The sequence below is a fragment of the Limanda limanda genome, chromosome 8 (genome assembly GCF_963576545.1).
Source record: "Limanda limanda chromosome 8, fLimLim1.1, whole genome shotgun sequence".
Classification (NCBI taxonomy): domain Eukaryota; kingdom Metazoa; phylum Chordata; class Actinopteri; order Pleuronectiformes; family Pleuronectidae; genus Limanda; species Limanda limanda.
Window position 1 is genome coordinate 13088703 of NC_083643.1, and position 26408 is coordinate 13115110.

The 26408-nt window shown below is 43.6% G+C and overlaps 4 protein-coding genes across 5 annotated transcripts in view; 1 reads left to right on the forward strand and 3 right to left on the reverse strand.

The window, feature by feature from the left end:
* Positions 1-2670, forward strand: part of frmd4a (FERM domain containing 4A) — a 55659-nt gene extending 52989 nt beyond the window's left edge. Inside the window, exon 24 of one of the 2 annotated variants that reach the window (XM_061076886.1) lies at positions 353-2670. In XM_061076886.1, coding sequence (XP_060932869.1) covers positions 353-455 — 103 coding nt within the window. In that variant the 3' untranslated portion in view covers positions 456-2670. The remainder of the gene's footprint in view (positions 1-352) is intronic. The other variant, XM_061076885.1, reaches the window with a different exon arrangement.
* Positions 2671-5174: 2504 nt separating this feature from the next.
* si:dkey-30c15.13 (uncharacterized protein LOC558731 homolog) lies at positions 5175-7115 on the reverse strand. The gene is made up of 7 exons (XM_061076692.1): positions 6995-7115; positions 6726-6887; positions 6533-6643; positions 6400-6456; positions 5859-5969; positions 5546-5692; positions 5175-5413 (listed from the first exon to the last, which is right to left on the reverse strand). Exons 2-7 carry the CDS (start codon positions 6885-6887, stop codon positions 5360-5362), a joined length of 642 nt encoding a protein of 213 aa, XP_060932675.1. The 5' UTR covers positions 6995-7115; the 3' UTR covers positions 5175-5359.
* A 1998-nt stretch (positions 7116-9113) lies between these two features.
* On the reverse strand, positions 9114-20347 carry LOC133009137 (B-cadherin-like). Its single transcript, XM_061076547.1, has 15 exons — positions 20300-20347; positions 19500-19583; positions 19182-19394; positions 18941-19096; positions 18706-18847; positions 17939-18111; positions 17725-17853; positions 17456-17641; positions 16707-16951; positions 16468-16610; positions 16112-16336; positions 15798-16022; positions 14695-14837; positions 9528-9665; positions 9114-9368 (listed from the first exon to the last, which is right to left on the reverse strand). The coding sequence occupies exons 1-15, from the start codon at positions 20345-20347 to the stop codon at positions 9114-9116; spliced, it is 2505 nt and encodes an 834-aa protein (XP_060932530.1).
* A 683-nt stretch (positions 20348-21030) lies between these two features.
* On the reverse strand, positions 21031-26066 carry pdp2 (putative pyruvate dehydrogenase phosphatase isoenzyme 2). Its single transcript, XM_061076948.1, has 8 exons — positions 25992-26066; positions 25693-25908; positions 23985-24104; positions 23614-23900; positions 22666-22771; positions 22346-22582; positions 21947-22246; positions 21031-21843 (listed from the first exon to the last, which is right to left on the reverse strand). Exons 1-8 carry the CDS (start codon positions 26064-26066, stop codon positions 21493-21495), a joined length of 1692 nt encoding a protein of 563 aa, XP_060932931.1. The 3' UTR covers positions 21031-21492.
* Positions 26067-26408: the final 342 nt, after the last annotated feature.

The window sequence follows — 26408 nt, forward strand, 5'->3', positions numbered from 1 at the left end:
TAAGAATGACACAAAGATGCAGAAGCATATAGTCAAGTGCCCAAAGTTTCCTCAGGGCTCAAATCAGCCTATAACAAAACAAAATGTTTATATTTATGTCTGTAAATGACAAGGTAAATACAGTTAGTATAAATTATCCACAAAATTTTCAGTTTATTCCTGTTAATTCTTGTATATTCCCGCTAATTCCCATGGAAAGTTTCCAACTTTGAATATTCCCGGAATTTTGCAACCCTACTGACAACTAGAAAATCGTGTATAAGATGGGTTTTTAGATGTGTGTGATTGATTTACCTTTGGAAACGAGAGGCCATGTGACGTCAGTGCGACCCTGCTCTCTCTCCCTCCGCAGGTCGTTCAGTGACAGCTGTTTTCCCAGCAGCCCCCTGTGTGCAGAGCTGGCAGATGTGCAGTGGTACGGACACGACAAGGCCAAACCTGGAACCCTGGTCTGAGACCTTCCTTTAGAAGCCGAGAAAAGTCCCGTGGCCCTCTCCTACTGCCTCTCCACTGTCCCTCACTACTACACATCGACAACCAACAACCTCATCCTTAAAACCCTACAAGATCCTGCCCCGACCGGACTGGTGGACTGGATATGAGCCTTCCTCCTCCTCCCTATGTCCCGCCCTCCATCCATTTCCTCCTCTTTATTATGCCCCCTCCTCTATCACAGCTCAGCCAGACAGGGACACACTCACTGGGCTCTGATTAGGGCGGATTTCATCAGACAGACTGAGAAGTGCCACCTCAGCTGTTGAACAGTTGCCCTACAGCACCAAGGAGCTCCGTCTGTACCCCCCCTCTCAATGGGAGCAGGGGGAAGAAGCGATGGGGATAGAGAGCACAGAAACTCAAACTCAACTAAATTCAAGCATCGGCCATTTCCAGGATCCGCTTCATATCTCATCTCCCTCCCTAATATAACAAACTTTAGTGCATTGCCAACAAATCATTACTGGATTTGAGCCACCAGTTTATAACCCATTCCCTGCCCTCAAACAAACTGTGTTGGTCCTCATTCCTCCCATCAGTGTTGTTTGTCTTGTTTCCGTTCGTTAATTTCTCCCCTGCGTAATTATAAATAAGAAACAGATGACACCAACTTTTCAAAAATCGGGATTAACACACATGACTCTTCTCAGTTTTTAACCCACAACCAAAGACAACTACTGGATTGACTGGTCACACCTTGAGGATAAGAGCGACTGTGAATTCGCAGGACGGTTTCTGGGACGCTGTGGGGAATATTTACGAGGACTATAGCAATAACAAACAATGTACAAGCCTACGAAGTGGTGTGTAAAATCCTGAGTGAACTGAAGCACGTGTTCTCTGCCTTGTGATGCCTGGAGTCGAGGCTCCTCAGTGCATCTCGGGGAGAATATGGTGTTTTGGTTATTGTGTTTGGCATCAAGCTCCGTTGCTCTTCGTACGTGTCTGGTCCTTACACGATTCCTCTGTCCGTAACGGTTTGTTTGGCCGCATGGTGGTGGAGGACGAACAGTGCTGGAGCTTCATCTTTTAACGTGACCACACACGATCACAGTTACTGCAACCTTTCATTCCTGCTCTCCACATCTTTCATCTCCCGCCCTGACAGAAGGAGATGATGTGGCTGTTGACACCTGCTGGCATGACTTGTAGTTTGACATTGAGGCTGTAAAGTGATAAATCTCAACAGTGAATCATCTTGTTTTTATCACTGCTGTCTCCTCTTTGGTCTTGGATTTATTTAGCAGCTCTCACCACGCTGGGTGTTTGCATCAGTCCCTCTGTAGCACTGTGTCTTCTCCTCTTTCTGTCCGTCTCTTCAGCATGACAGCAGCATCCTGACTGAACACACGCAGTCTGAACTCAGTGCTGGACAGATCACCCGCTGACTGTCGAAATACTTTGCATCTATGGGCACACACGAGTACTAATATATTTGTGCCAAACATGTTACACGTGTACTGTATTCAGCGCTGGAACGGCAATTTGTTTGAGCTGTAGATCCTTCAAATCCCCACAGTGCATAGACATCCTATTAAACAGCAAGGAAGCCAGATTCTGCTTCACATACGATTTGGCATCAGATGGCCTGTTAAGGAAGTCGACTGTACTTTGGTTTTAAAGCACAACGTTAACAGTGTGTGAGGGCTGGAGCTACTGCTGTTGTATGTTCTCATTTTCCACTCTCACCTAGTGATGAGTTGTATCGAGGTGCAAACAGGCAACTAGAAAAGCTAGAACCGCAGACGAGGCGTTAAATAACCGTATCTTTTACAGCACATAGATTCATGAATAGTTCATATTACCACAGTGTCCGGGCAGACGACAAGCCATAATAAGAAGTGAGGGAAAAAAGCCTCTTGAGACGGAGTGACTTATTTTATCGCACGTCCCAAAACAACAATCACATATTCAGAACAGGGTTAGAAAAGCACACCTGGTTTTGTACAAAGGAAGTTGAACTGTGCATGTTCTTGCTGTCCCCGAACCGGTTCCCCTTCGCTCCCCAGAACAAGGGTGACCCGCTGTTCCGTCTTCGCACAAAATGTGAAGATAACGACAGATTCTGGATAAATCGTGTATCTGGCTGGGGTCGTCGGCGCGCATCTTCCTCTGGCCCTCGCTGTGGTGTTTCCTTTATGCACAGCTGTTGTAATCTGCCACTTTCTAGACTATTTCCCCCCCCCCCCCCCCAGTGCATGGCTGGTTCTCCGAGAGTTATCCACCCTCGCTCGCTCAGATTCTTTAGGTATTTTACCCAGGATTGGAACTAGCGCTCGCCAGTTACCATCACTCTATCTAATCGGGAGTTATGACTTCAGTGTATTCAAGGTTGACCCAACTTTTTTCACTGAGAGTCTACGCTCAGACTTTTCCCATGCATGCCATGCAGATCCGCTGATAACAACCCAAACACATCCAGCACCTGAGTTCTGTACGCGAACATAAGCACGTCTTTCTCCATAGTGTCAGCCCCCCCCCCCAGAGGGTCCCGTTCTGACCTTGTGCAAACCTCTGACCTCTGAGCCCGATGTGATGAAGTGTGACGTCCCCTCTGTAGTTCCAAAAAAGCCCATATTCCCTGTGCTCCATTAAGATGTTTGAGGTTTTTTGTAATAATCCAAGAGAAGTGAACTAACTTTTATCAGTCTTTTCCTGTATGTGCGGAGGGGCACCGTAAGGTTTTGTGGGGTTTTTAACATTGACATTCATTGTTTTAACAATGTTCCATTTTATATGAATCAGTATTGTTTTTGTTTTTTTAGTTCCGACATTGTAACGACCCTTTCAGGTGCTACAAAATGACCAGTTACTGCTTTGTCACATAGGATCTAGACATCTCTTCACTGTTATCGATAGATTCAATACCAGATGTGCAAAATGAAGCTTATTTTAACAAACCGTTTAATAGTAGAACACTTCCCCTCGCAGACAATAGAGCATGTAACTTGATTTTATCAGTTCTGTTCAACTGTAACAATACATTAAAGGTGTTGTAGGAAAAAAATGTGGAATTGATAAGAAAAAAAACTGAATTCCACAGTTAATTTATTCTTTTTTCTATTAAAAATTTGTATAGTAACTTTACATTTTTCAAAACTGTGTTGTTGGAAATTGATGATGAATTTTCAAGATGAGAAGCCGTGGTGGTTCTTGAGAGTAAGAAAAATAAATTATTGATGAATGTTCTCAAGATGATGCTTTTGTCTGTTTTTTTTGTTTATTGAAAATCAAAGACAGGAAGTTATTTAATCCCTCACTTCCTCACAGATTAAAAACCTTCCAGGCCGCTCAGATGAGAGGTCAGAGTATCAGTGAGAGTCTCCACATGGAGTCAGCACTTCCGCACACACTCACTCTCTTGTCATCACATCCAGGCCCCAGTCACTTCCCTCTCACACGCTGACCCTCAGAGAGGAGGAGAGGGAGGATTTCCTGTGGAGTCAGAACCAAGATACACTCAGAAGAAAGACAGACGATTTTAAGAAGAGGAAACGACTCATCAGCCAACAGCAGACCCCCTCATTAAACATCTGGGCAGATTATTTCCCCAAGTCGTGACAGGGGTTGGCTGTAAACAGTCTTTCTGTCTGTGACTGCAACATGGAGCCTCTCGAGTGAATATGCACGGAGACATCTGAGTAAACCGATCATGTCTATGTACACTCATATCACGAAACCCCAGCGACACAGCTTGTAAACACACACTCAAACAGAAGTTGTGAGGTTTCACCATACAGTAAAGTGGTTAATAACAAATGAATCAAATCCAGTTTCTCTCAGGACACCAAACCTCACCATTCTTTTCTTTTATTCTGGTCCCGTGTCCGTTCACTAATGAATCCCATGTTAGTCTTTGTACTTGGTGTGTTCCCATAGCAGCTCCACAAACCAGGCAACAGCTGGAAGCTGTTAGCCCGACATGCCGTGAGAAACTAGCTGCTCTGTGAGGTTTTTTTTTCTTTTCACTTGCACAAGTCTGTTAGTTTGTGTGTGTGTCCGTGTGTGTGTGTGTGTGTGTGTGTGTGTGTGTGTGTGTGTGTGTGTGTGTGTGTGTGTGTTCTACAGGAGTGCTCTATGACCTTGCTTTATATTTTTAATTGAAATACTCCATCATTTAAATACTCACACACACACACTCCACACCCTCCACTGTGTCCGTGCAGCCTTGGACATCTATCTTTGTGAGGACCAGCTCAAGTTTTAGGGCCATAAATGTTTTTTTAAGTCCTTTCAGATGCAGTTCAGCCTCTAACAATAGACTGTTACCGTTTTATATACGACTAGAATCAGACTGGGTCTCATCTCATGATAAGTGAGTGTAAGACGCCGTCCCCATTTCATATAGATCAATAAACTGATGAGTGCTCTGAACATAATGCAGATATCAATGGAGCCTAAACCTTTACACTCCGTGATCACCGATCAGTGAATTCTCTCAGGTCATTTTATATTTGGTCCATCCCATGATGTCCTCTCACATGACGTTATGTAGGTTTCCTGGTCTGACGAGAAACATTTCCATCTATTCTTACACTAAATAGAGGAAGTTGATCTGTGAATCTGACATTAACATGAACAAACTTTGGCAATGCTGCCTCTTAGTGGCGAAAATCAGAACAACATGAAACCATCGACAGCAGTGTGAATATTCAGTTAAATTATCAGAAAGACGTAGGTTTGTTTACAGCTGTTTAATGTTAGATTTCCTTTATATAACAGCTTTCAACAAGCAAATACTTTATTATCAAACAAATTAATCTCAAACAAATCTTAAATCAGGAGTGTTCACACAGTCTCTGATTAACATCAGTAACCAGGATTGCACAGGGGGAGTGTCCACACTAGTTTGAATGAAGGACCTTCACAGACTAAACACATCTTCATCCAGTAAAGGTCCATTTGTTTCATCCGGATCCTGTCCAGAGAAAAGAATCTGACATTAACTCCAACAACATGTGATATTCCAGCCTGAATAGTGTTCTGTCTATCTGTGGTTTTACTGGTGTATTGAGCGAATTCCTCCTTCATATGTCCTGTCCTACTTTACCTGTGTGAGCCGGTTGTAGGCCTGAGCCTGAGGAGCAGTGTAGCGACGCAGGCCTCTCCAGGACAGGAAGAGAATGAAGATTGATGACAGAAAACAAAAAACACTGAAGGCTACAGCAGTTCCCCTCGCAACATAAGAGCCGGCACGCTGGTGACAACAGGGAGCGAGTGAGAAAAACAATTACACACTGATCAGAAAGCATGGATTTCCACACATAAAGTGTATCGTCCAAGCGGAGAGGTGGATTCTCTCAAAAACAGATCTTAACACATTTCCTTGTTAAAAATGAATAATTGAAGAACCGTAGAGGTACCTGTTGGTTCGTGCTGAGAGCAGCCGGGTGTGTGAAGCTGAGACTGTTGGCCAGGAGAGCAGAGAATCCAAACAGAAGACTGAAGACGTTCAGAGCCATCAGGATGATGATCTGTGTGGAGTCAAGACGCAAAATCCAATTGCAAAATCCAGTTGATACTAGAATCCGACTGGTGTATTGTACATGATGGATGCACTTATATGAAAACTTTTATTTTCCAGGATAAACGATGCAGTAAAGATTTATTTTATTTATTTAAATTTAACAAACTGTTCTATATAATTGGATTTTTTTTTGTTTTCTTTTTATTATATTGATATGATATTTGTAATAAATGTTATTGTTGAACTGTAAAGTATCAAACCTCAATTATCCTACTTTGGTTTGATAATGACATATTTTTACTATTATTTATAACGGGGTTATACGACGATTTTTTTACTCCTAAATATCAGTATTGATATCAGCCCTCAAAAGTCCATATTGGTCGGAATATTGTTGATGTACAAAATAATGACATAAGAAATGATTAAACATTTACCTTTACTTTTGTGGCTTTTCTCTGAACTTCCATTGCCAGACATCCAGCAGCCACGTACTGTAACAACACAACAGTTATGACCCAGTGTCTGACTCTGAGTCAGTCTGAAATATTCACATTGACAAGAACTCACAGATAGGCTCGACCACACAGGTGTTGTCATGGAGATGGCGCAGTTGTAGCTCACACATGCATGTGTGACTGTGGTCAGAATGCAAACTAACGCACTGAGGACTTGAACCACCTGAGGGGGAACATGGATCATGAAGCAGGTCAGACTGGTTCAATGCGGATACACATGTGTTGACCAGTGTGTGGCACCTCACCCCGCTGACTAGAAGCCTGGTGTTGACCACAGTCCCAAACCAACGATGGATCCTAGCATTGTCCAGCTCCACCTGAACACCGGCCTGGGCCTGTGGGCGGGTCGTAGGTGTCTCTTTAAAGAACACCTGGTACAGCCCCTCCTGAAACATGTTCTGTGTCATCTGTAGAGGAAGACGAAAGGTAAGTCAAAGCTGAAGAGCCAAACCCATTTACTACTGCCACGTACTTCATTCAGATTCACTTGATTTCAGCCTGACAAGCCACTTACCTTCCCTGAGAGCTTTAACTCATTAATCCACAGGCCCTCATGTCCACATTTACCATCATCTGACCACAATAAGAAACATTTAAACTGTTAAACACCTTCCCCCCTCTGCTGCCGTCACTCGTCAGTGAAACACAGAGCATCAGAGGGACAAAGTTCACTGGAGCCGGTTGATAGTGAACGGTTAAAGTTCACTAAGAGGTGGAGCGACTTGTTACTCACATTGTATTTAGATGTTATCTCCCTGGTGATCCATGACTGGATCACTCACACACAGGTGAGAGGAGATCAGGGCGCTGGTCAATGCCCCCCAAGGAGTGACCTGAGGTTATAGGATCATAATATAATATGATTTTCACATTCGACCAACAGCTAAACAATACTGTCCAACTTTCCTGCGTAAATAAGTAATTTATAAGAGGATTGGAGATCAACCATTGTAAGAGGATGAGGGACACAAGTATTTGACTGTCGTGGCAATTTCTACAATCCCACTACCAACGAGGAAACAAGACACAAAATTCTCTTACAGTATTGTCACCTTTCTTTAAAGGGACTCTTACCTTTGTTGCATTTGAGAATTACAGCACATTCGAATCATCCCGCCTTCCTCCAATGCCCCACCCCCTCGTTCCCATCCGCGGTGTTTTTTCTTTTGTTTTTCCCCCTGGGAGCGGCTGTTTCAGTACGCCGTGGACCACTTTGGTCTGCCATCGTCAGTCGCTACGGTCGCTACTCGCTACTGTCTGCCGTGGAATCAAAACAAACCCTCTAGTTGAGGACGCGCCTTGATGACGCGGGCCCGAATGCGCCACAAGAAGCAGACGGAAAACCTGCATGTCCATGCAGCAAACAGACAGGTCTGTCGGCCAATAAGGTGCTTCGGTCCGAAGAATTTTATTGGTTGAAGTTTTCACTACATATTACGAGAGTGAAATAATTGTTTGCTTTAACTCCTGGTGGGTCTGTCTTGCATTTTAGAGTGTCATTACCTTATTAATACCAATGTAACCTTATCCACAAAAAGTGTAAAAATGCAACAAAGGTAAGAGTCCCTTTAATGCTCGAGCATGGTGCCTACCACAGGGTTTTAGTTTGTAATATGCACCCAGATAGAAAACAGTTAAGTTCTTTTATACATTTGGCTAATCCCTCCCACTCTTGAGGGGGTTTGTTAAACAGGAAAAGTTTGAGATCCTTTGATCACATGAATACAACAATGCCTAGTCTAGAGCAATCAGACCAATATGCAGGTTACAGGGTCTATGGTAATCAGGCCAATATACATTCAGTAGTACAGGAGGCAGCATGATCAAGGTTACATTGTAATAGAGAAAATCAGGTTACTGTGTCTAGAGATTCTATCATGATCAATCAAAAGGGGAAATAAACATGATTATTATGGTCAACTGTTATATTTCCCTTACATGACATAAAGCACTATTCACTGTGATGCATTCTGACCCTCTACTGGGGGGAATGGAATTGAACAGGTTGAAATATCAGAAATCTGCAATTGTTTTGTTTGGGAGGAGGGCTCACTCTTAACACTAACTGATTTGAACAGTTTTTGTTTTGTAGTTTATTGCCAACTTCCTGAAGAGTGCTTTTTTTGTGAGTGTTTTCAATAACTATGTGGATAAAGTCATGTTTTCACGTTGAACATTTGTATAAATACTGTCTGTGCCAACTATCAAAAGCAAAAGCCTATTAAAAAAAATACAGCAATACAACGATAAAAAAAACATGATCTTGATTTTTAGCTTGTGTCTTTGGTACTTCTAAAAAAAATTTTTGAGCGGCAGAAATGTATTTGTGGCATTCAGCTCTTTAAATTTAGATATCCCTTTGTTATTATAAAATTATTGTTGATGTAACTTCTCAGTCTGATGTTGAGGCTCCGTAAGGTTTCAACACTGGGCCTCCAATGCAGGGAACTGTTATCCCACAGAATAAAGGAAATAGAAATGATGTTTACTTTTAATTGTGCAATCAAACAAATGAAAAAAATTGCTCGGTAAATGCCATTATTTGTGCGGTAAACAAACGTGGAGAGCAGTGTGAGGATGTTGGGCAGATGGACACTGAGCTGGATGATGCTTGTTAAAAGTGCCCAGGCCCGTCAGACCCATTCTGTTTTTCCCGGCAGTGTTTCAGTGTCTTCGTCGTCCTCCTCGGTCCCATGAGTGTACAGGTCAGCCAACCTGTTGAAAAGGGGACCCCACTGACTCAGGCTCCGAAAGTCATGCTCCTCGTCCGAGTCTGAGGAGCTGAGGGAACTGAGCGAACTCGCCTCAGAGCTGACTCCTTCGTAGTCAAACACCAGGAGAGAGTCGAAAGGAGGAGCTGTGAGGTCACTGTCTGCAGCCTGCAAGTTCTACAGGGGGGAGTCAGGGAGATAATGAACTCCCACACACATACAACAGACATCTTTAAAAATGGAATACATCTGGCACTGATAGAAAACAGCAGATCTTTACACGCTTAACCATGTTATCCCAGTAAGAAGCTCTATACATTTTTCAACATCACTCACGTTTTCAATAAATGTACATATCTCCTCATTGGCTTGGGGCAGGAGACGATAGCAGGGTCGGCTCTGGAGGGTCGGGAAGACGTCAGTGACCTTGTGATGGTTGTCGGGCCCCTTCTGAAGCTGGCTCAGGTCAAAGTCCTGGAGGAATACAGAGGAAACACACTTTCAGTCATTCGCCAATATCTCATCTCAATATCTCACTGTGAATAAACAAGGAGCGGCTTCAACAAAATTAGCCTCAGTCACAACTCATCTCGACTGAAGGTAGATGTGAATATAGTATAGTATAGTAGCTTTATTTGTCAATTACTTTACATGTACAGACATACAAAGAAATCGATGTATCGTTTCCCACTCTCTCCCACGATGAAACATAAAGTGCAGAGGGCACAACGGATAAGACAACAAGACATTTCCTAATTCTAAGTAAACAGATTCAAGTACAGCACGTATAGCAGCATAGGTTTTATGTAAAGTAAAGTGTAGACATACTAAAGTGATAAAAGTGCAAAAGACATTTTGTTTCAGAGTCCTGAGTGATTTGAGGAGGGGGATTTCAGCGGAGAGAGTTCAGCTTCCTGACAGCTTGGTGAATGATGCTGTTACTGAGTCTGGTTGTGCAGCACCGGAGGCTCCTGTACCTTCTGCCAGAGGGTAGGAGGCTGAAGAGACTGTGTGCAGGGTGGCTGGTGTCACTAGCAATCCAGGTGGCTTTGTGGGTGAGGCGGGTGGTGTGCAGTGTCTTGCAGAGAAGGGAGTGGGGAACCAATGATCTTAGCAGCTGTGTTTATTATGCGCTGTAGTGCCTTCCTGCTGTATTCGGTGCAGCTACTGCCCCACACCGTGATGCAGCTTGACAGGATGGTTTCAATAGTGCCCCGGTAGAAAGTGAGTAGGATGGGTTTGGCAGCTTTCGCTCTCTTGAGCTTACGGAGGAAGTAGAGGCGCTGCTGGGCTTTCTTCGCCAGTGATGCAGAGTTGGTGTCCCAGGAGAGGTCCTCACTGATGTGCACCAATTTGGTGCTGGTCACTCTCTCCACAGCAGCACCATCGATGGTCAGTGGGGGGTGCTCAGTGTGGCTTTTTCTGAAATCAACCACAATCTCCTTTGTTTTGGTGACATTTAGCATGAGGTTGTTGTCTCTGCACCACTTGGTCAATAGGTTGACCTCCTCCCTATAGTGGATCTCGTCGTTCTTGGTGATGAGACCCACCAGAGTAGTGTCCTCCGCAAACTTCACCATGTGATTGGTGCTGTGGGTTGGTGTGCAGTTGTGAGTCAGCAGGGTGAAGAGCAGGGGACTGAGCACACAGCCTTGTGGGGCCTCTGTGCTGATTGTGATGCTGCTCGAGGTGTTGTTGCCGACTCGGACTGCTTGTTGCCTTTCACTGAAGAAGTCCAGAATCCAATTGCAAAGGGAGGTGTTGAGCCCCAGCTGGTCCAGTTTGCAGATGAGTTGTTGTGGGATTATTGTGTTAAATGCTGAGCTAAAGTCTATGAAAAGCATTCTCACGTGTGAGTCTGCTTTTTCCAGGTGGGTGAGGGCTGAGTGGAGAGCAGAGCAGATTGCGTCCTCTGTGGAACGTTTTGCCTGGTACGCAAACTGAAAAGGGTCCAGGGTGGGGGGGAGGATGGACTTGATGTGAGACATGACTATGACAAAGCACTTCATAATGATGGGGGTCAATGCCACAGGGCGTTAGTCATTAAAGCATGATGGAGCCGGTTTCTTTGGCACAGGTATGATGATGGAGGTCTTGAAATGTGATGGAACAGCAGCTTGACTCAGAGAAGTGTTGAAGATATTCGTGAAGATATCCTTAACCTCCTCTGCGCATTCCCTCAGTATACGGCCTGCAGGCTTGTGTTAATCCGTTATGGTCTGGATGCCCTGCTACAGGCTGCGCGTGTCTCTGCTGTCCTTGAAGTGTCTGCTTATCTTTTTTGAGAAGTCCTGTTTTGCTCTTCTGATGCCACGGGACAGGCTGGCTCTCGCTGTTCTCAGGCCAATTCTATCCCGGCTCTGAAGGCGTTGTCTCTGGCCCTCAGCAGCCGATGGACAGCTCCTGTCAGCCATGGCTTCTTGTTAGCCCGAGTGATGATTGTCTTTGTGTGGGTCACATCATCTGTGCATTTGCGGATGTAAGAGAAAACAGTGTCTGTAAGCTCCTCATTGTCTATGTGGTTGTTGTGTGTAGCTGCTTGCTTGAACATGCCCCAGTCTGTTATCGCAAAACAGTCCTGAAGAGCACACATTGATCCATCCGGCCACACTGAAATCTCCCTCTGAACCGGTTTACCCACTTTCACTCTGGGCCTATATGCTGGCATTAGCATAACAGTGCTGTGGTCGGAAAGTCCGATGTGTGGTGTGAAGCCTGTTCGTTTATCCTTTAAGAGAAGATGAGCCGAACTCAGTTTGCTCAATCAAAGTATTTATTTAGGAGAGCAATGAACAGGTTAAAGGCAAAGCAATGGGCCTCCAGTACACTAGTTGTATCAGAGCACCCTGAACATCCGGCGCATGTCTATTTTATAGCAGTAGATCTTCGTTCCTCCTCCTCGGAAGTGCGCAGGCGTAATCCATCCTCCTGGAATTTGGAATACGGAAGTAGAACAGGGACACTCCCAATAACGTTCCTACTACTCTGATAGTTGCTAGGCAACTCTATCCTTCATGAAAGCCTTGACTCAGCAGATGCCATGACGGCCAAAGAATATTATCAATTGGAGAAAAGATTATTATGTTTTCTGCTATAGCAAAACAATCCTGACTGTGTAAACATTTGCAGCAACTGAACCCAAAGCAGCATACAACATTAAGTCAACAACGCCACTCTGTCTGACCTCCAGGACTTATCAGACAGCTGCTCGAAATCTATATGATGTTGAATGAATCCAAGGGAATAAGCCTTTAATATCAGAAGTTAGAAATTAGAACAAGTGAAAGATTCATTATTAATACTAAGCAGCAACAGTTATTAAAATCATTTGTATGAAGGCATACTATCTAGCCAAAACTACTCCTATCTTTATTGTTAAGAGTACAATGAATAATAATGATGTGTTTATGGGAACAGTGCCATCTAGCCACACATATGTAAAATGTATAGCCTATAAAAACTCGCCTCTAAAGCTTTTTTCCAAACATTATGATTAGTGCCTCTTTGCAGTTGACTCACTTGAGTAGATCTGTGCTTTTAAATAAGGGCTGCACACTAACATATATGACAGATGATAACTCATGCACACACTGTAAATCCCTGCCTGTTGTGAGGCTGTAGTGAACTTTAGATTGTGCCTGTAGGAAACTTGGCTTGAGTCTCTGATTTACTACAGAATTAGTGTTTTCTTCGTCTAGATTGGGATTAACTATATTTTAACAATTTTAAAAATATACTACCACAGCGTCCCCGGCACCACGCATCACATATGTAAATACAAACTCCTCCTCCGCGTTGTTTACATCCGTTAGCATGGGATCTGTCAGCTCGATAGCATGTCAGCTGCTCAAGATGTACAGAGGAGTCTGGGATGTTGTCATTAAGCCATGTTTCAGTGAAAACAAGCACACAGGAGTTACTCACTGTCCGATTCGCTGACCTCAGAAGTCGTATATGATCCACTTTATTGTCCAAGGATCGTACGTTAGCCGCTAGCCTAGCTCGGGTACCTCCGCGCTTGCCCCTCTTCCAACACGTTGTTGAGCTTGCTCTTGCAGATGTCTAACAGAGCCTGTTGACTGTACTTGTAATCCGACGCAGACAGACGAGACGAACACGACAAACTTTTGGACAAACACCAATCAACTACACAAAACTTTGGAAGCGTGAGTGGTCGCTGCATCTACAGGCGCCGCCATCATACTGACACCCACTGACACATTCAAATATAAAGAGCCCATTTCAGGGTAATATTGACATACACACACTTTAACGTGTGGTCAGATACACATCGTGTTCACACACATACACACACACACACACAAGGCCAACATCTGAGGGAGGTGAGGCAGATAATGAGCAGACAAGGCCAAAACCCTCCCTCACACACACACAGTGGGGACAGATTAGACCTAGAGGAGGTTTTCATGCCTTTTCTCACAGTGTTCCATGAATCACTTCATTATAATAATTTCTAAGACGTCCTCTCTCCTGTGCATGGTACGTTCCACACATCAGTACGCACACAATGACATCATCAGTCTTAGAATGCTTTGAGGCCAGAATGCTATGACCTCTGGTAACCGCGACATGGCGTGCACGCCCAGATCACCATCATTAACACGCGACGCCAGGAGGAGGACCCAACGAGCCAGGAGGGCAGGACTGCCTTGTGAACCAGCCAACGAGGCACTGCCCTGCGTACAAGAACCTCTGTCACGCCCAGTATATCGATATATAAACTATGTGCTCACTTGTCTAAGCGCCTTTTTTCCTGTGCAGTTTTCTGCGTAGAACTAGAGGCCCATGCATGTCCAATTGCTAGACACCGCAGTTTCCTGACCTGTGACCTCTGAATAAACTTGCTTAATTTTAACTTGAGATCGACGACTCCTGCCTTTGATTTCCACCCGCAACAGTAAAGAAAACAAAATTATACTCACTAGTTAATTATTACACACTAGTGAAAACAACACTAGGATTATTTGTTTTCAATTTATGCCAATTGATGCCTTTCACTAAAATCTTACACACTGGACCTTAAATACAATCATTATCTGTAGGAGCCATTATGTGATGTGTTATTTTGACCACTAGGGGAGATGTGGTTTCTTTTGTGTCGAGTTATTTCAGTGGAGCACCAGATTTATATTAGAGCCAATTAGTTTTGAGCAGGAGGCGCTGGAGAGCACATGGTTCAAGTGGCTGAATCTGCAAAGATAAAGATCCAACTTAAGTTCATTATTCAATATTAAGATAAATGGGAACATCGCCCCTATCTGTTATTCATTATCTTTACATGTCTTCTGAGTGTGTCATTAATTTACCTCAGTTGCCCCCCCCAACCTCCTCTGTTAATCAAGGTCATGTTGTTAAATGTGTAACATTTAAGTGTGGAAAGTAAGGCCCCAATTGATGCTGGAACTAAAAGTGAGATGTAAATGAACCATGGGGAAGTCCTGAATACAGATTTGTAATATTTTTGTCTTCTCTCATTCCCTACCTGGTCTTCTTCACCTCCTCCCTCTTCATCATACAGGAAGATGTTGTCCCTGGGCATATCTTCAAGGTGACGGAAGTCCTTCTCCGAGCTCCTCCCTCTCCTCCTCAACAACACCAGCAGCAGCAGCGACAGCAGAAGCAGCACTGAGGTCAACGGGGAAGAAATGTGAGAAACTAAAGAGGCTAAAGTGAACAAAAACAAATGTAGGATATAGGGCAGACATGGGCAAAGTACAGCCCGCGGGCCGTATACGGCCCGTTGGGCTTTTTAATCCGGCCTGCCGAACTAGAAAAATTAAATAAAAAAAAATAAAAAAAGAATTGAATTTTTTTTTTTTTTAAACTTACAATTTAGTAGCACTTAAATGGCAAAAGCACTTTGTAGTTTTGCTTTATTTTTTAAGAAATCGTACTTTCTTGATTCTTGTTGTTTGAACCCTCGGGGTTAAATGCACTTATTGTAAGTCGCTTTGGATAAAAGTGTCAGCTAAATTAAATTTGCCTGGGAGTGTGGTGTATAGGGCTCGAAAGGGCACATGATCTCCCTTCACTTTTTCCCTTCGCCCTGTGAGCCCTTCTGTAAAATGAGAGGATCAAGGAAACGAAAAGTGGACAATGAGTGCCGAGTGTTTAACACGGAGTCGAAAACAAAATCGAAGGCTGTATGCCTGATATGCCGAGAAACTGTCACAGTTTTCATGGAGTACAACATCAGCCGTCGCTTTGCTACGAAGCATGCTAACTACGCTAGCAAGCAGTCAACGCAAGAACGGGTGGCTGCAGCTCAGAGGTTGGCGACTAATTTACAGACTCAGCAAGACAGACAATTTGCGATTAAAGAGTCATCTACCAAGGCATGTTTTTTTGGGGGCATTCGAAATAGCAAAGGCTAGCAAGCCTTTCTCTGCGAGTTTTTGTTAAATGGCCTTGCAAATAAGTGCTTTGCTACTTGGTAAAGGTCAACTCCTTTCATGTAATGATTTTTCCATGTCATTCATATTAGTTTACAAAAACACTCTCAAATTTTAGAAACCATTGTGGCCTGTGAGTCAAAATGTTTGCCCACCCCTGATATAGGGTGCTTGAGAAAGACCTGATACATACACAAAAGACCAAAAATCACTCCAAGAACTGAAGTTGCGTGAGAAGAACTGTGCAGATGAGGGGCAGAATGTGAGATGAAGCAGGTGGAACTGGCTCCTTCACACTGGCACACCTCCACAGCCAGTGTGCTGTCCTGGTAGAGCATGCCGACATCATAGATCCGCATGAGAACATGGTATTCACCAGGCGACAGCTCCCGCCTGGGGGCCAGAGCTGCCACGCTACCTGCGAGGGGGCAAAAGAAGCAGAATTAACACCACAGGGGTCAAACCACAACTTCTACATCTCATCAGTGGGTTTTTTAGTGGAGTTACTTGTGGAGTTGGTGCTAATGGTCCAGTTGATCGTGTACTCTCCTTGAAGCTCCACAAAAAAGGGTCCAGCGTGACCCGGTCCGTCGAGGTCCCTGATGTCCAACAAGGCAGGGGCCGGGTCCTTGCTGCACAGAGTGGCTGTTCTCTGTCTGATCACAGGGCGGTGGTCGTTCACGTCCAGTAAAGTCACGACCACGGCTCCTGTCCCGGTGGCTGGGACGGTGTCTGGAAGCAGAGAAGAAGAAAGACTCGGGATCACTCATTTTACTCTCATTGTTCTGGGGGACCAAGGGCAAAGGGATTCAAATGTTCAAAGTGAATCTTAAAAGAAAATGTCGAAATTAAAAAAAGGTTACCGTTGTCATAGCCCAAAATCAGGACTGTGTATTTGCCGTCTTTGACATAATGTGACTCTCTGTCCATGCTACCTCTTACTTTGACCAAGCCGGTGACTTTATCGATACTCAGCCAATGGGCAGTGTCATTGTGTATTTTATATCTGGAAGCAGGAGAAAACAACTCAATCGGACCAGTGTTCATGCAAAGAACCCCACAACATAAATGTGTGGACATGTAAACAGTGTGTTTCCATCACCTCACGCTCTGGGTCCTGGCTGTATCTGGATCCTCAGCTCTGAGGCCGGCCACAGAGCTCCCGGCCTTCACGTTCTCCGAGATGCTCACGAGGATCTCGGCTGGACTGAAGACAGGAGGCTCGTTCTGGTCCTCCACCGCCACGGTGACGGTGGCCGTCGAGGTCCACGTCGGCCCGGACGGCGGCACTTCGTTAGTCACCACCACCAGCAGAGTAAATTCAGGAGTGCTCTCAAAATCCAGCTGCTGGGAGTAAGACGGAGAGAAAGGAAGTAAGTATAACAAACTCGCACCTTCATGCAATTTTTGGAGTGACCAAGTGGAAATTAATGAGTGAAACAGAATAAAATAGCAGCACCTAATAGGATGAATATTAATTGTAACTAACTAATATTATGAATAAGAGAACGTTATTTTATCTAGGCTTTTGATTTGATTGATTGGAATTTAATTTAATTTATTTGTATTTGTATAATTATGTCTTTATTTACTTCCATTAATTCTTAGATTTTTATATATGTATTTTTTTTTTATTTTTTATTTAATCTTATTTAAGTTATTTAATTTCTGCCTCTTTTTCTTTACCCTGACTGTTTGATTGTGGGTTGGGGGTGTTCATAAACGTTTGTATGTTTATAAATGTTTGCATGTATGTTTCTTATGTAAAATTCAATAAATATATTGTTAAAAAAAAAAAAAAAGTATAACAAACTCATGAATGTTAGGTAGAGCTACAAGCAGTTGGCTGACCTTGGCTGTTTTGATGATTCCCTCCATTTTATTGGCGCCTGTGGTGACGTTGAAGTGCCCGCACTCGTTTCCTGCGATTATTGAATATTGAGTGTTGGCGTTGGGAGATCCCGGCTCGTCCTTGTCTGTGACCTTTAACCTTATGACCTCCACTCCGGCTGCATTTTCAGGGACGAATGTGGAAATCTGAGGTGGAATCAAGACACCGATAATCAATGAAGTCACATATTTAAAAATAATGTTGATTTTGAAGTATATTTTCAACTCACAGATGTGACGGTGAACTCTGGAGCGTTATCGTTGCTGTCGGAGACGCTGATGATCACAGTGCAGGTGGCCGCCAGCCCCTCGCCCTCCATGTCAGCAGCCTCAATGCTCAGCTTGTACTGGGGCTGGGTCTAACACAGGGAGGGGAGTTTCGGAGGAAGTGAGGGATGAGATGAGAATGAACAGAGCGATGTTCATAATGTATTTCTGCTCTACCTCTCTGTCCAGGCCTCCTGCTGCCACACTGATCAATCCGCTCAAAGGGTTTATGGTAAACATGTCACCTTTGGGTATTTGAGGCGTCTGATTCTTTATCTGATACCTAATTATTGCATTGCTCATCTCTGGGTCGTCTTTATCCTCCGCCGTCACCTTTGCCACGAAGTCATCTGTTGACAACAATACACAAATGGCTTGAAATACACATGTGAGGATTAACCCCTTATTGCCTGAATTAATTTCCAATTATATAAAAAAAAAAAAAAATATTTGTGTTTTTGGCTGTCATACAGATGCTAAATTAAGTGGAGATTGTTAATTTTGAACATAGCATATACAATAGATATACAATTTAGGTATGAGACAAATTATCGACATTAGGCATAATGGGGCATAACCGTAATTTAACAAATTTTCCAGGCTCTGGTATGTAGATTATTATATTGATGCTGCTGTTGCTTGAAATTGAATAACAACATGTTTCTGTACAATCATTGCTGTTCCATCATCACAGTATTTCTAATACAGCTTAATACCTCAAAATAAAATAACTTTGCTGCACAGTACCAAGGGGCTAGTATGTATGTTCCACTCCGACCACTAGATGGCGGCAGAGTACTTCCAATACCTTCATGGTATGTGTAGTATTTGCAACATCAGGCATTAGTGGGATAAAAAGACCGGAATGGGGTTTGAGGCGAATTCGCGACATTTGTCTACAAGGGGTTTAAGTGGAGTTGAGAAGCTTTCGTGTCTTTTCTCACCGACTTCAGCGCTTTCGCTTACTGAGCCGTAGAAATGGTTCTGAGTGAACTGTGGAGCGTTGTCATTCTGGTCGATGACGTTGATGACAACCTCCATAGGCTCCTCAGCTGTGGTCTTCTCATGCATTGCGTGGGCCCACAGCTGCAACACACAGCACATACAGTATATTCTGACAGCACAAGGATGTAGACATGTTGTCGTGGAAAATGGGGTGATGCTTTTGTTCCAGCTCACAATGTATTTGTCCGTCTTCTCCCTGTCTAATGGCTGGGTCACGTACAGAACCCCAGATCGCCGATCCACAGCAAAAACACCCACAGGACGCTGATCCGCCCCCGGTCCGGTGATCTTGTACGTTATCGCCATCTTCTCGTCATTGCTTGATTTAATCTAAGGCACAGTCGTACAGATATTTCAGTCAAGAGGGACAAATGCATTTAAAACTGTTTAACTCATATATTGCTGCTGCATTTACCTTCACCATGAATTTGGGAAATGGACCCCTGTCGTTCTCGGGGAAGTTAATCGCAGGAATGACCCACTCCCTCTTCATCCGTTTCAAACTGCCGGCTACATGTGGAAACTCAAAGGTGGAGAGTTGCTGGAGGCCCATGAGGGAGATGGAGAAATAAGGGTGTTTAAACCATGTTAAAGCCCTATGAGACAAATTGTTATTTGTGAATATGGGCTATACAAATAAAACTTGATTGATTGATTGATAAACATTTAATTTAGATTAGATTTAATCCAATGAAGGAAGTCTAAGATAAAAAATTCAAAAGGATATATTTACCTCAAGGTTTTCATTATTAGAGCAGTTGTCTCTGTTGTTCAAGCAGCGTGGTTGGATCCCTGCCGCAGCCAGAACAGCTAAACACTGAGAATCAGACATTATCCAATTGTAACAACCACACCATAACATATTGTAACATATATATTTGACATTACTTGTATACTATTGTACATTAAAATGCGTATTTTACACAAAGTAATTGGTGTTAAATTATTTTCAGTCTTCAAAAGTTCTAAATGTTTTCAAAGATTTGAGTATAAATTTAACAGACTCTCACACACAAAGACAAAGCCCACTTGAATACCTGTACACATCTTCTGCCCAGTCTGTAATATATTGAACTTATTTGTATAAGTTTTTTACTTTGTACTTTTTCATGGATTTTATTTTGTTGAATTATTACAGTTGTACTTTAGGTTCCCATCTCTATCTTTTAATTGCATCTTATTTTGCTTTATCTTTCCCACTATTTCTCTACTTCATATGTTTGTCACGGACCAAACACTAAAGCATATTTCTTGTCTAATTAAAAAAACTACATGGTGATAAATCTGATTGTAATAACCTATATATAATGTGTATGCATCAATACACATTAAATATAATTGTACAATATAAAAGATTTGCTTTACTGAAAAAAAACTGCTGTAAACTTAGATTTTAAAAATATCTAGTAAAGAAGATGTTTAAAATTGTGTTCTTACTGTATGATGAAGTTACAAGTCTTCATCACAAAGACAGAAAGTGAAATAAAATGAAAACAAAACACAGCCCTTTTTGCTCTCTTGTCGAACACTCACCTGGACGTGGCACAGCACCAAAATCACCACCAAACTCCTGCTGCTCATTTTCTCCTTCAGAATACAAACCCAACAGATCTGTTCTCCACCGTCACTGCACCAACCGTCCACACTTGATCTGCTTCTTTTCCTTTTTTACTGGTTTTACACCTTCAGGGTTCCTCAGTCAATATAATTATTTAATTAATTAAGCATTTTTCAGACCAAAATCCAGTCACCATTATTCATTCTTCAAACTGCCTGTGGCAGCAGTGATCGTGTTGCTCCTGTTGAGGCCAAGCAGTTGTTTTCGATTTTATCAGTGAAAACAAAAACGCTGGGGGTGCAGTCCAGGCACCATGAAGTAATGCAGGTGTGTGTTTATGCAGGTGATGCTTTGCCCTCTCACCTTGATAAAAAATAATTTGGTTTCTGCCATTTGTATTCATCACCTGTGTAATTCTTTCCTAGTAAATGAGGAACTTCAGAAAGACACACAACACTAGCAGCATGCATTGAAAAATATAAATCCACTTTGATTTTACTGGTTTGACAATTGGACCGTTGGGCTGAACTTTTGTGTGTGTTTACCAAACACTGGAGTCTCCCATGACACTGACGTGATGGATACGATCGCTGTTTATTTTGAAAACCGTTTCCCATTCAGCTTGAACACATCACATTCTCTATACTTAGAGTGTTTCATCGCTTTTTATTCTAAATGTCTGTGGTTAAAAATCACTCGGGAAGCGTAAAATTTCACATTTGTTTAATATGAAGCATGTGCACATCGTTCCCAGAATCAACTTAAATACATCTGACATCACATTACAGACAGCACACTTCTACAAAGTTTTCAGTATACTTCACGCTTTACATAGAGGTAAACAGGACATAACAAGACAAAGAGGGATTGTCTGAAGCAACTGTGCAAGACAAAGGAAAAGGGAGTGATTGTGTGCAATATTCTGTAGCTTTGAATTTACTCACAACATTTCAACTCACGTCACAACTTAGATATAAAATGTCCTTCATGAATACACAGAGTACAAAAATGTGTATCTTAACATGTTAAAACGCTGCAAACATGAATATGTGACCTCTGTTAAATGTATGGAACAGTGATATGGAAAGAAAGTAGCTGTACACGATACGAAGCTGTAACCTGTCCCTTCATTTAAAAGCATCTATATATCAATGTATGTAACAGGTTGTCATGATGGACCTTTGCGTCCATGAGAATAGTTTCTCTCTCTCTCTGCCGGCCACTGTGAGATGAGATGATTCTGTTCGCTGCGTTGAGGTCTGGGCAGGTCAGAGTTCAGATACACCACGGTCGCGGTGATGTCGTCCCTGTACATTCGAGCCAGGTCCTCTGGCAGAGCAAGCATGGAGGCCAGTCTCTCCTGGCATAGCTCTCCGTACTCCCCTCTGCCGAGGGCATGTCTGATGAGGTGCGTGGAAGAGTTGGTGTCCAGGGCGGGGGAGGCCCGGGCCTGGCGTTTCAGCAAGAGTTCAAGCATGGTACCCAATTTTAGCTGCTTCTCAGACGAAGAAACCGGAGCCTGGGAAAAAAGAAAGGAAACAACAGAGGAAATGTTTGAGAGGTTTATACCAAAGTTATGCTGTGAAATCAAAATACTCGTCACTATCACTCTGCAAACCAACCTGCGGGTGAATCCCACTCAGGTGCTCTCCAACCAGTCGCACAGCCTCCTGGTTTCCCAGTTCATCCCACAGACCGTCGGTGCCGAGAATCAGGAAGCGGTCCTGAGGTCGGAGCTTGTGATACGTTATCTCAGGTATCACGTCCAGGTAGGGGGGGGTTAGGTAGTTAGCTGGAGTGTACTGGTACAGGTTGAGAGAGTCCAGATCCACTCCAGATCCCAGATTGGCCAAAATGTTCTGCTGCAACTCATAGCTCCACTTGAATCTCACGTCACCGAAAGCACGCAGGGGCATCAGAACCTGTCGACCGGAGAAAGGTTTACAAACCAGTGACTAGACTGTTACAATTAAACTGTCAACTCACTGCACAGTGCCAGTTAAATCATAAAGATCTCTCACCCCCAGCAGTCTATCCTCTGTGACCACCGTGTTTCTCTCTGACAGCGGGTGCTGGGCTTTGATTCGCTCCATCTCCTTCTGGTTTTGCGAGTTATGGTCCTGTGACAGGGGTAAAGCACTCCATGAGCCGTCCTCCTCCAGCACCCCCAGTACTGCTCGGCAGTCGCCAGCATTCGCCACGTGGATCCCTTCTGTGCCAACGTGAGCCACACAGGCAGTGGAACCGGCGAACGCCACCTGAGCAGATGATGATGCAATGCGTGTTAATGTTGAGTGAGCTTGAAAACACGGAGGCAGCAAAAAAAGGTTCATCTTATCACCTGGATGGCCGTGCTTTTCATCAGGTCGTTGGAAAGAGGGACCTGAGCCTCCAGGGAGATGTCAGCGTCCAGACGCTTGAAAGCACATTCCAGAGCATCATGGGGGCTAAAAGGAAAGAAAGAAAAGATCCTCGTACATTTGTGGAGAAACAAAGCTCATGCAGACTCCTTCACCAGGGTTCATACACATTTTGACCAATGGATTTCCATGACTTTTCCATGACTTTTCAATAACTTTAAACCAAATTTCCATGACGGAACATTTCGTGAAATCTCGGTGTATACGCGAAAAAGTGACAAATTGTGGTATTCAAACTAACAATGAGAATTCCGAGGCATACAGTATACCTTAAATGACACAATCCCAGGTATGCCTGCTTATATTTTGAGCGTATTTCTTTAAAAGTATATGAATTATTTAAAACTCAGCGTAAACGAACGACATGAAAATATGAATATAACAAATTTCCATGACTTTTCCAAAACTTTTGGGAGATTATTTTTTTCCATGACTTTTCCAGGCCTGGAGAAACGCATTTTAAAATTCCATGACTTTTCCAGGTTTTCCATGACCGTACGAACCCTGCTTCACACAGGGTCCGACAAATCCCTGAAGGATTTGACCATTATGAAAATGATTTGAATCATATGTTGAGGCCTTCGCAGTCACCAGGACTCAACCAAATAAACAACAATCTGAGATTTTTGAGCAAAATGCAAGAAAGTGCTTTCAACTACCATCATCACAGCAACAATTGAGGGACTATCTTCTCGAAAATTCTTGTTCAATCTCTCCAGTACAGTATCACTAGAAATAATGTTAAGGTGCATTGAAGCTGCTCTGGCATCATGTGGTGCTACAAAGAAATATTATGTTTGTTTTTTCCTCTCATTTGTCACCTCTCTGTATATTTACATATACACACAAACACACACTCACACACTTACCTCATGCCGTTACCATGCTCCTCACTCTCCAGTAAATCCTGCCAGAAGACTCGGAGGTGGTTGATGTAGAGCGAAGCCGAGTCCCGATAGTTGAGGTCAGCATGGTGTTTGTACCACTGCAGGATCGGAGGAACGGGTCTGCCGTACTCCATGCTGTTCTCCAGCTCCAGCAAGCTCTTCTTGGGCATCATTGCAACTGCGATGTAGTACAGCAGTCGCTCACTGACGGCCTGGGCGCACGCCGAACCCCCGTGACCGTCAAACACTCCAAAGAGCATGCCCTTTGACTAGAGAAGAACAAATAAAAGGCATTTTACAAAAGAGGGGGGATAGCGAGCTGACTGCACCAGGAGAGGAGAGAAGATGCAAACCTGGAGGCAGGTGGCTGCACTGCGACGGTCTTCATTCGGCGTGTTAGCAGCGACCTGGTTACTCTCGAACTTGGTCACGGAACTGAGGCCCCTGCCATCAAACTCTGGCAGATTCACAATCTAGAAAAGATATGGACAGATACATAAATGTACATTATTAGTTTTATGTAGGGGTGTAACCTTGCCGGGAGAGGCGGTGGACTAGTGGCAGAAACTTGGACTATGGGCAGAAAAGGTCTCTGGTTCTTCTCTGGTTCGACTCCACGGAGAAACAACAAAAAGACGAACCTGGATTGATCTGTCCAAAAATCCAAGAGGATTCTCCCTACCCTGTCTAGTGCCCCTGAGCAAGGCACCTTACTCCCCCAACATCTGCTCCCCGGGCGCCGTACATGGCTGCCCACTGCTCTGTGTGTCCTGCACCAGATGGGTTAAAAGCAGAGGTTACATTTCCCTCCTTGCATGAGTGTGCTTGTGTTTGGGACAAATAAATGTATCTTAAATCTATCTTAACCTGACTATTATCAGATTGATTTGAGTAATCACATCTCTGGTAAAAGTTAAATGTAACATCAGCATTTAATACAGTAGCAGTTAAATAAAATATTCAGTGTAAATCTCAACTTAACAATGTTATCAAAGCAAATACAAAATTAAAGGGCATTAATGTTATCCTCTTCGTTATGAAAAATGTATACTCCTCCCTGCGTCTAACGTAGTCTGCCGAAGCTCGCTCCGCTCGCTGTTTCGTTGAGTGATTTGCTGATATCAACTGTGTGTTTTGCATTTAGGTGATATTTTAGACTGGAAGTACTCCGGTGATAAGAAAATTCACCTTGGCAGTGGCTAGAAATTACTTTGGTTCTGTCGACTCCGCCGTCTGGAAGAACTTTAAAATGAAAATGGCCATGTAAAAGCTCCGTACCCTTATCCATGGTTGTTTATCCGGCAATTATTTTCTTTTTTCCGGTTCTGCAGCAGTCAGCAACAGACTTTCACAAAATAAAAGCCTGACTTTCACAATAAAACAATAAATAATCAAACCTGAGTTAATGCGAGATAAAATAATTGTCTGAGTTAAATAAGTGATGAGTTAACTCGATTAAAACGCGTTAACTTGCCCAGCCCTAGTATTTATATAACGCTTTTCTAGTCATGATGACCACTCAATGCGCTTTAAAGTTTTACATTCACCCATTAATTCATACAGTACATCTATGTAATTTTTGGGTCAGTATCTTGCCCAAGGACACTTCAACATTCGGAATAGAGGAAGTCTGGGATTGAACCGGCAACCTTCTGTTAGAGAACGACTGCTCTAATCCCTGAGCCACGGCGGCCCCCAGCTAGAATAGTTTAATAAGTTGAAAATGTAAAATACCCCCGGGAATGCAGATTAGGCACATTTTAGTCAGCACGGTGGAAATATCTTAGTTAAAAAAAGAAACTGAGGTTGGAACCAAAACCCAATTTCACCCTGCTCCTCCCTCACATACTGCAGCTTTGATATCCAAAAAGTTTGTTATCCTGAAGAGAGGTGATAGGTTAATTGGAGACTCTAAATTGACTAACTGTGAATGGTTGATTGTCTCTGTATGTCTGCCCTGTGATGAACTGGTGACCTGCTTGCCTCTGGCCTGACGTCAGCAAGGATGAGCAGTATGCACGATGGATGGATCCTGAAGACAGATACATAGATGTGCATTACCTGCTCGTTAGATCGCAGGATATTGTTGATGTGGAGCCGGTTGAGCTGGAGGTCCAGATCCTGATTAGTGGAGAAGCGCCGTCCTCTCTGAGACCAGCCGGCTGACCCCTCACCAGTGGAGCGCAGGTGGACGGATCTGAAGGTGGTCCAGGATGAGAAGGGACAGCGGTGGGCTGGTGGAGGCTGAGAGGAGGGGAGTGCTACAAGGTGGACAAGCTGGATGGAAAACAGGTGATGACAACATTAGAATGTAACCCAGATCAGATCAGGTTGAACCAGAAGTGTGTCAGGATACAAACCTGCAGTGGGCTGATAGAAGACCGTGTGTAGCTGGAGGCTCTTTGAAGGATGCTGGCGTACACACGACCAGACATCTCTCCCACAGCGCTGAGTGCTGAGCTGCTCGATCCCCCGGTTCTCTCTACATCAGGGGAAACGTAAACAAATGGGTCATGATCACATACCAGATAATCAATTAGCTCACACAGTTAGCTTAATAGCTTGGGGTTAGCCGGATTCATCTGCACACGACCCCCCCCCCCCCCCCCCCCCCACATGTTACCACCCAGCAGCTCACTGGCTTCACTGACACTGGTGTGTACACGTGTGCACTCACAACACGACTCAGCTGTCAACACGAAGAACATGCAGTTAGCTTGCTAGCTAGCTAGCTCCTGAGCTAACGTGTATCATAAGAGCTAAACACGTTCCGTCAA

Bases quoted from the DNA above. Each gene is read 5' to 3' on its own strand.
- si:dkey-30c15.13 (XM_061076692.1), bottom strand. From the start codon at position 6,887: ATGACACAGAACATGTTTCAGGAGGGGCTGTACCAGGTGTTCTTTAAA. The intron at 6,644-6,725 runs GTGAGGTGCCAC...GTTCCCCCTCAG, and splicing joins CCAGGCTTCTAGTCAGCGGG to GTGGTTCAAGTCCTCAGTGC. The intron at 5,970-6,399 runs GTAAATGTTTAA...GACTCCACACAG, and splicing joins GAAAAGCCACAAAAGTAAAG to ATCATCATCCTGATGGCTCT.
- LOC133009137 (XM_061076547.1), bottom strand. From the start codon at position 20,347: ATGAGCAGCAGGAGTTTGGTGGTGATTTTGGTGCTGTGCCACGTCCAG. The intron at 16,611-16,706 runs GTGATGGAAACA...TCCTGCTTCCAG, and splicing joins GCCAGGACCCAGAGCGTGAG to ATATAAAATACACAATGACA. The intron at 14,838-15,797 runs GTATGTATCAGG...CGTTGACCTCAG, and splicing joins AGTGATTTTTGGTCTTTTGT to TGCTGCTTCTGCTGTCGCTG.
- pdp2 (XM_061076948.1), bottom strand. From the start codon at position 26,066: ATGTCTGGTCGTGTGTACGCCAGCATCCTTCAAAGAGCCTCCAGCTAC. The intron at 25,909-25,991 runs GTTTGTATCCTG...TTTTCCATCCAG, and splicing joins CTTCTATCAGCCCACTGCAG to CTTGTCCACCTTGTAGCACT. The intron at 23,901-23,984 runs GTTTGCATCTTC...GTTCTTCTCTAG, and splicing joins GTGCAGCCACCTGCCTCCAG to TCAAAGGGCATGCTCTTTGG.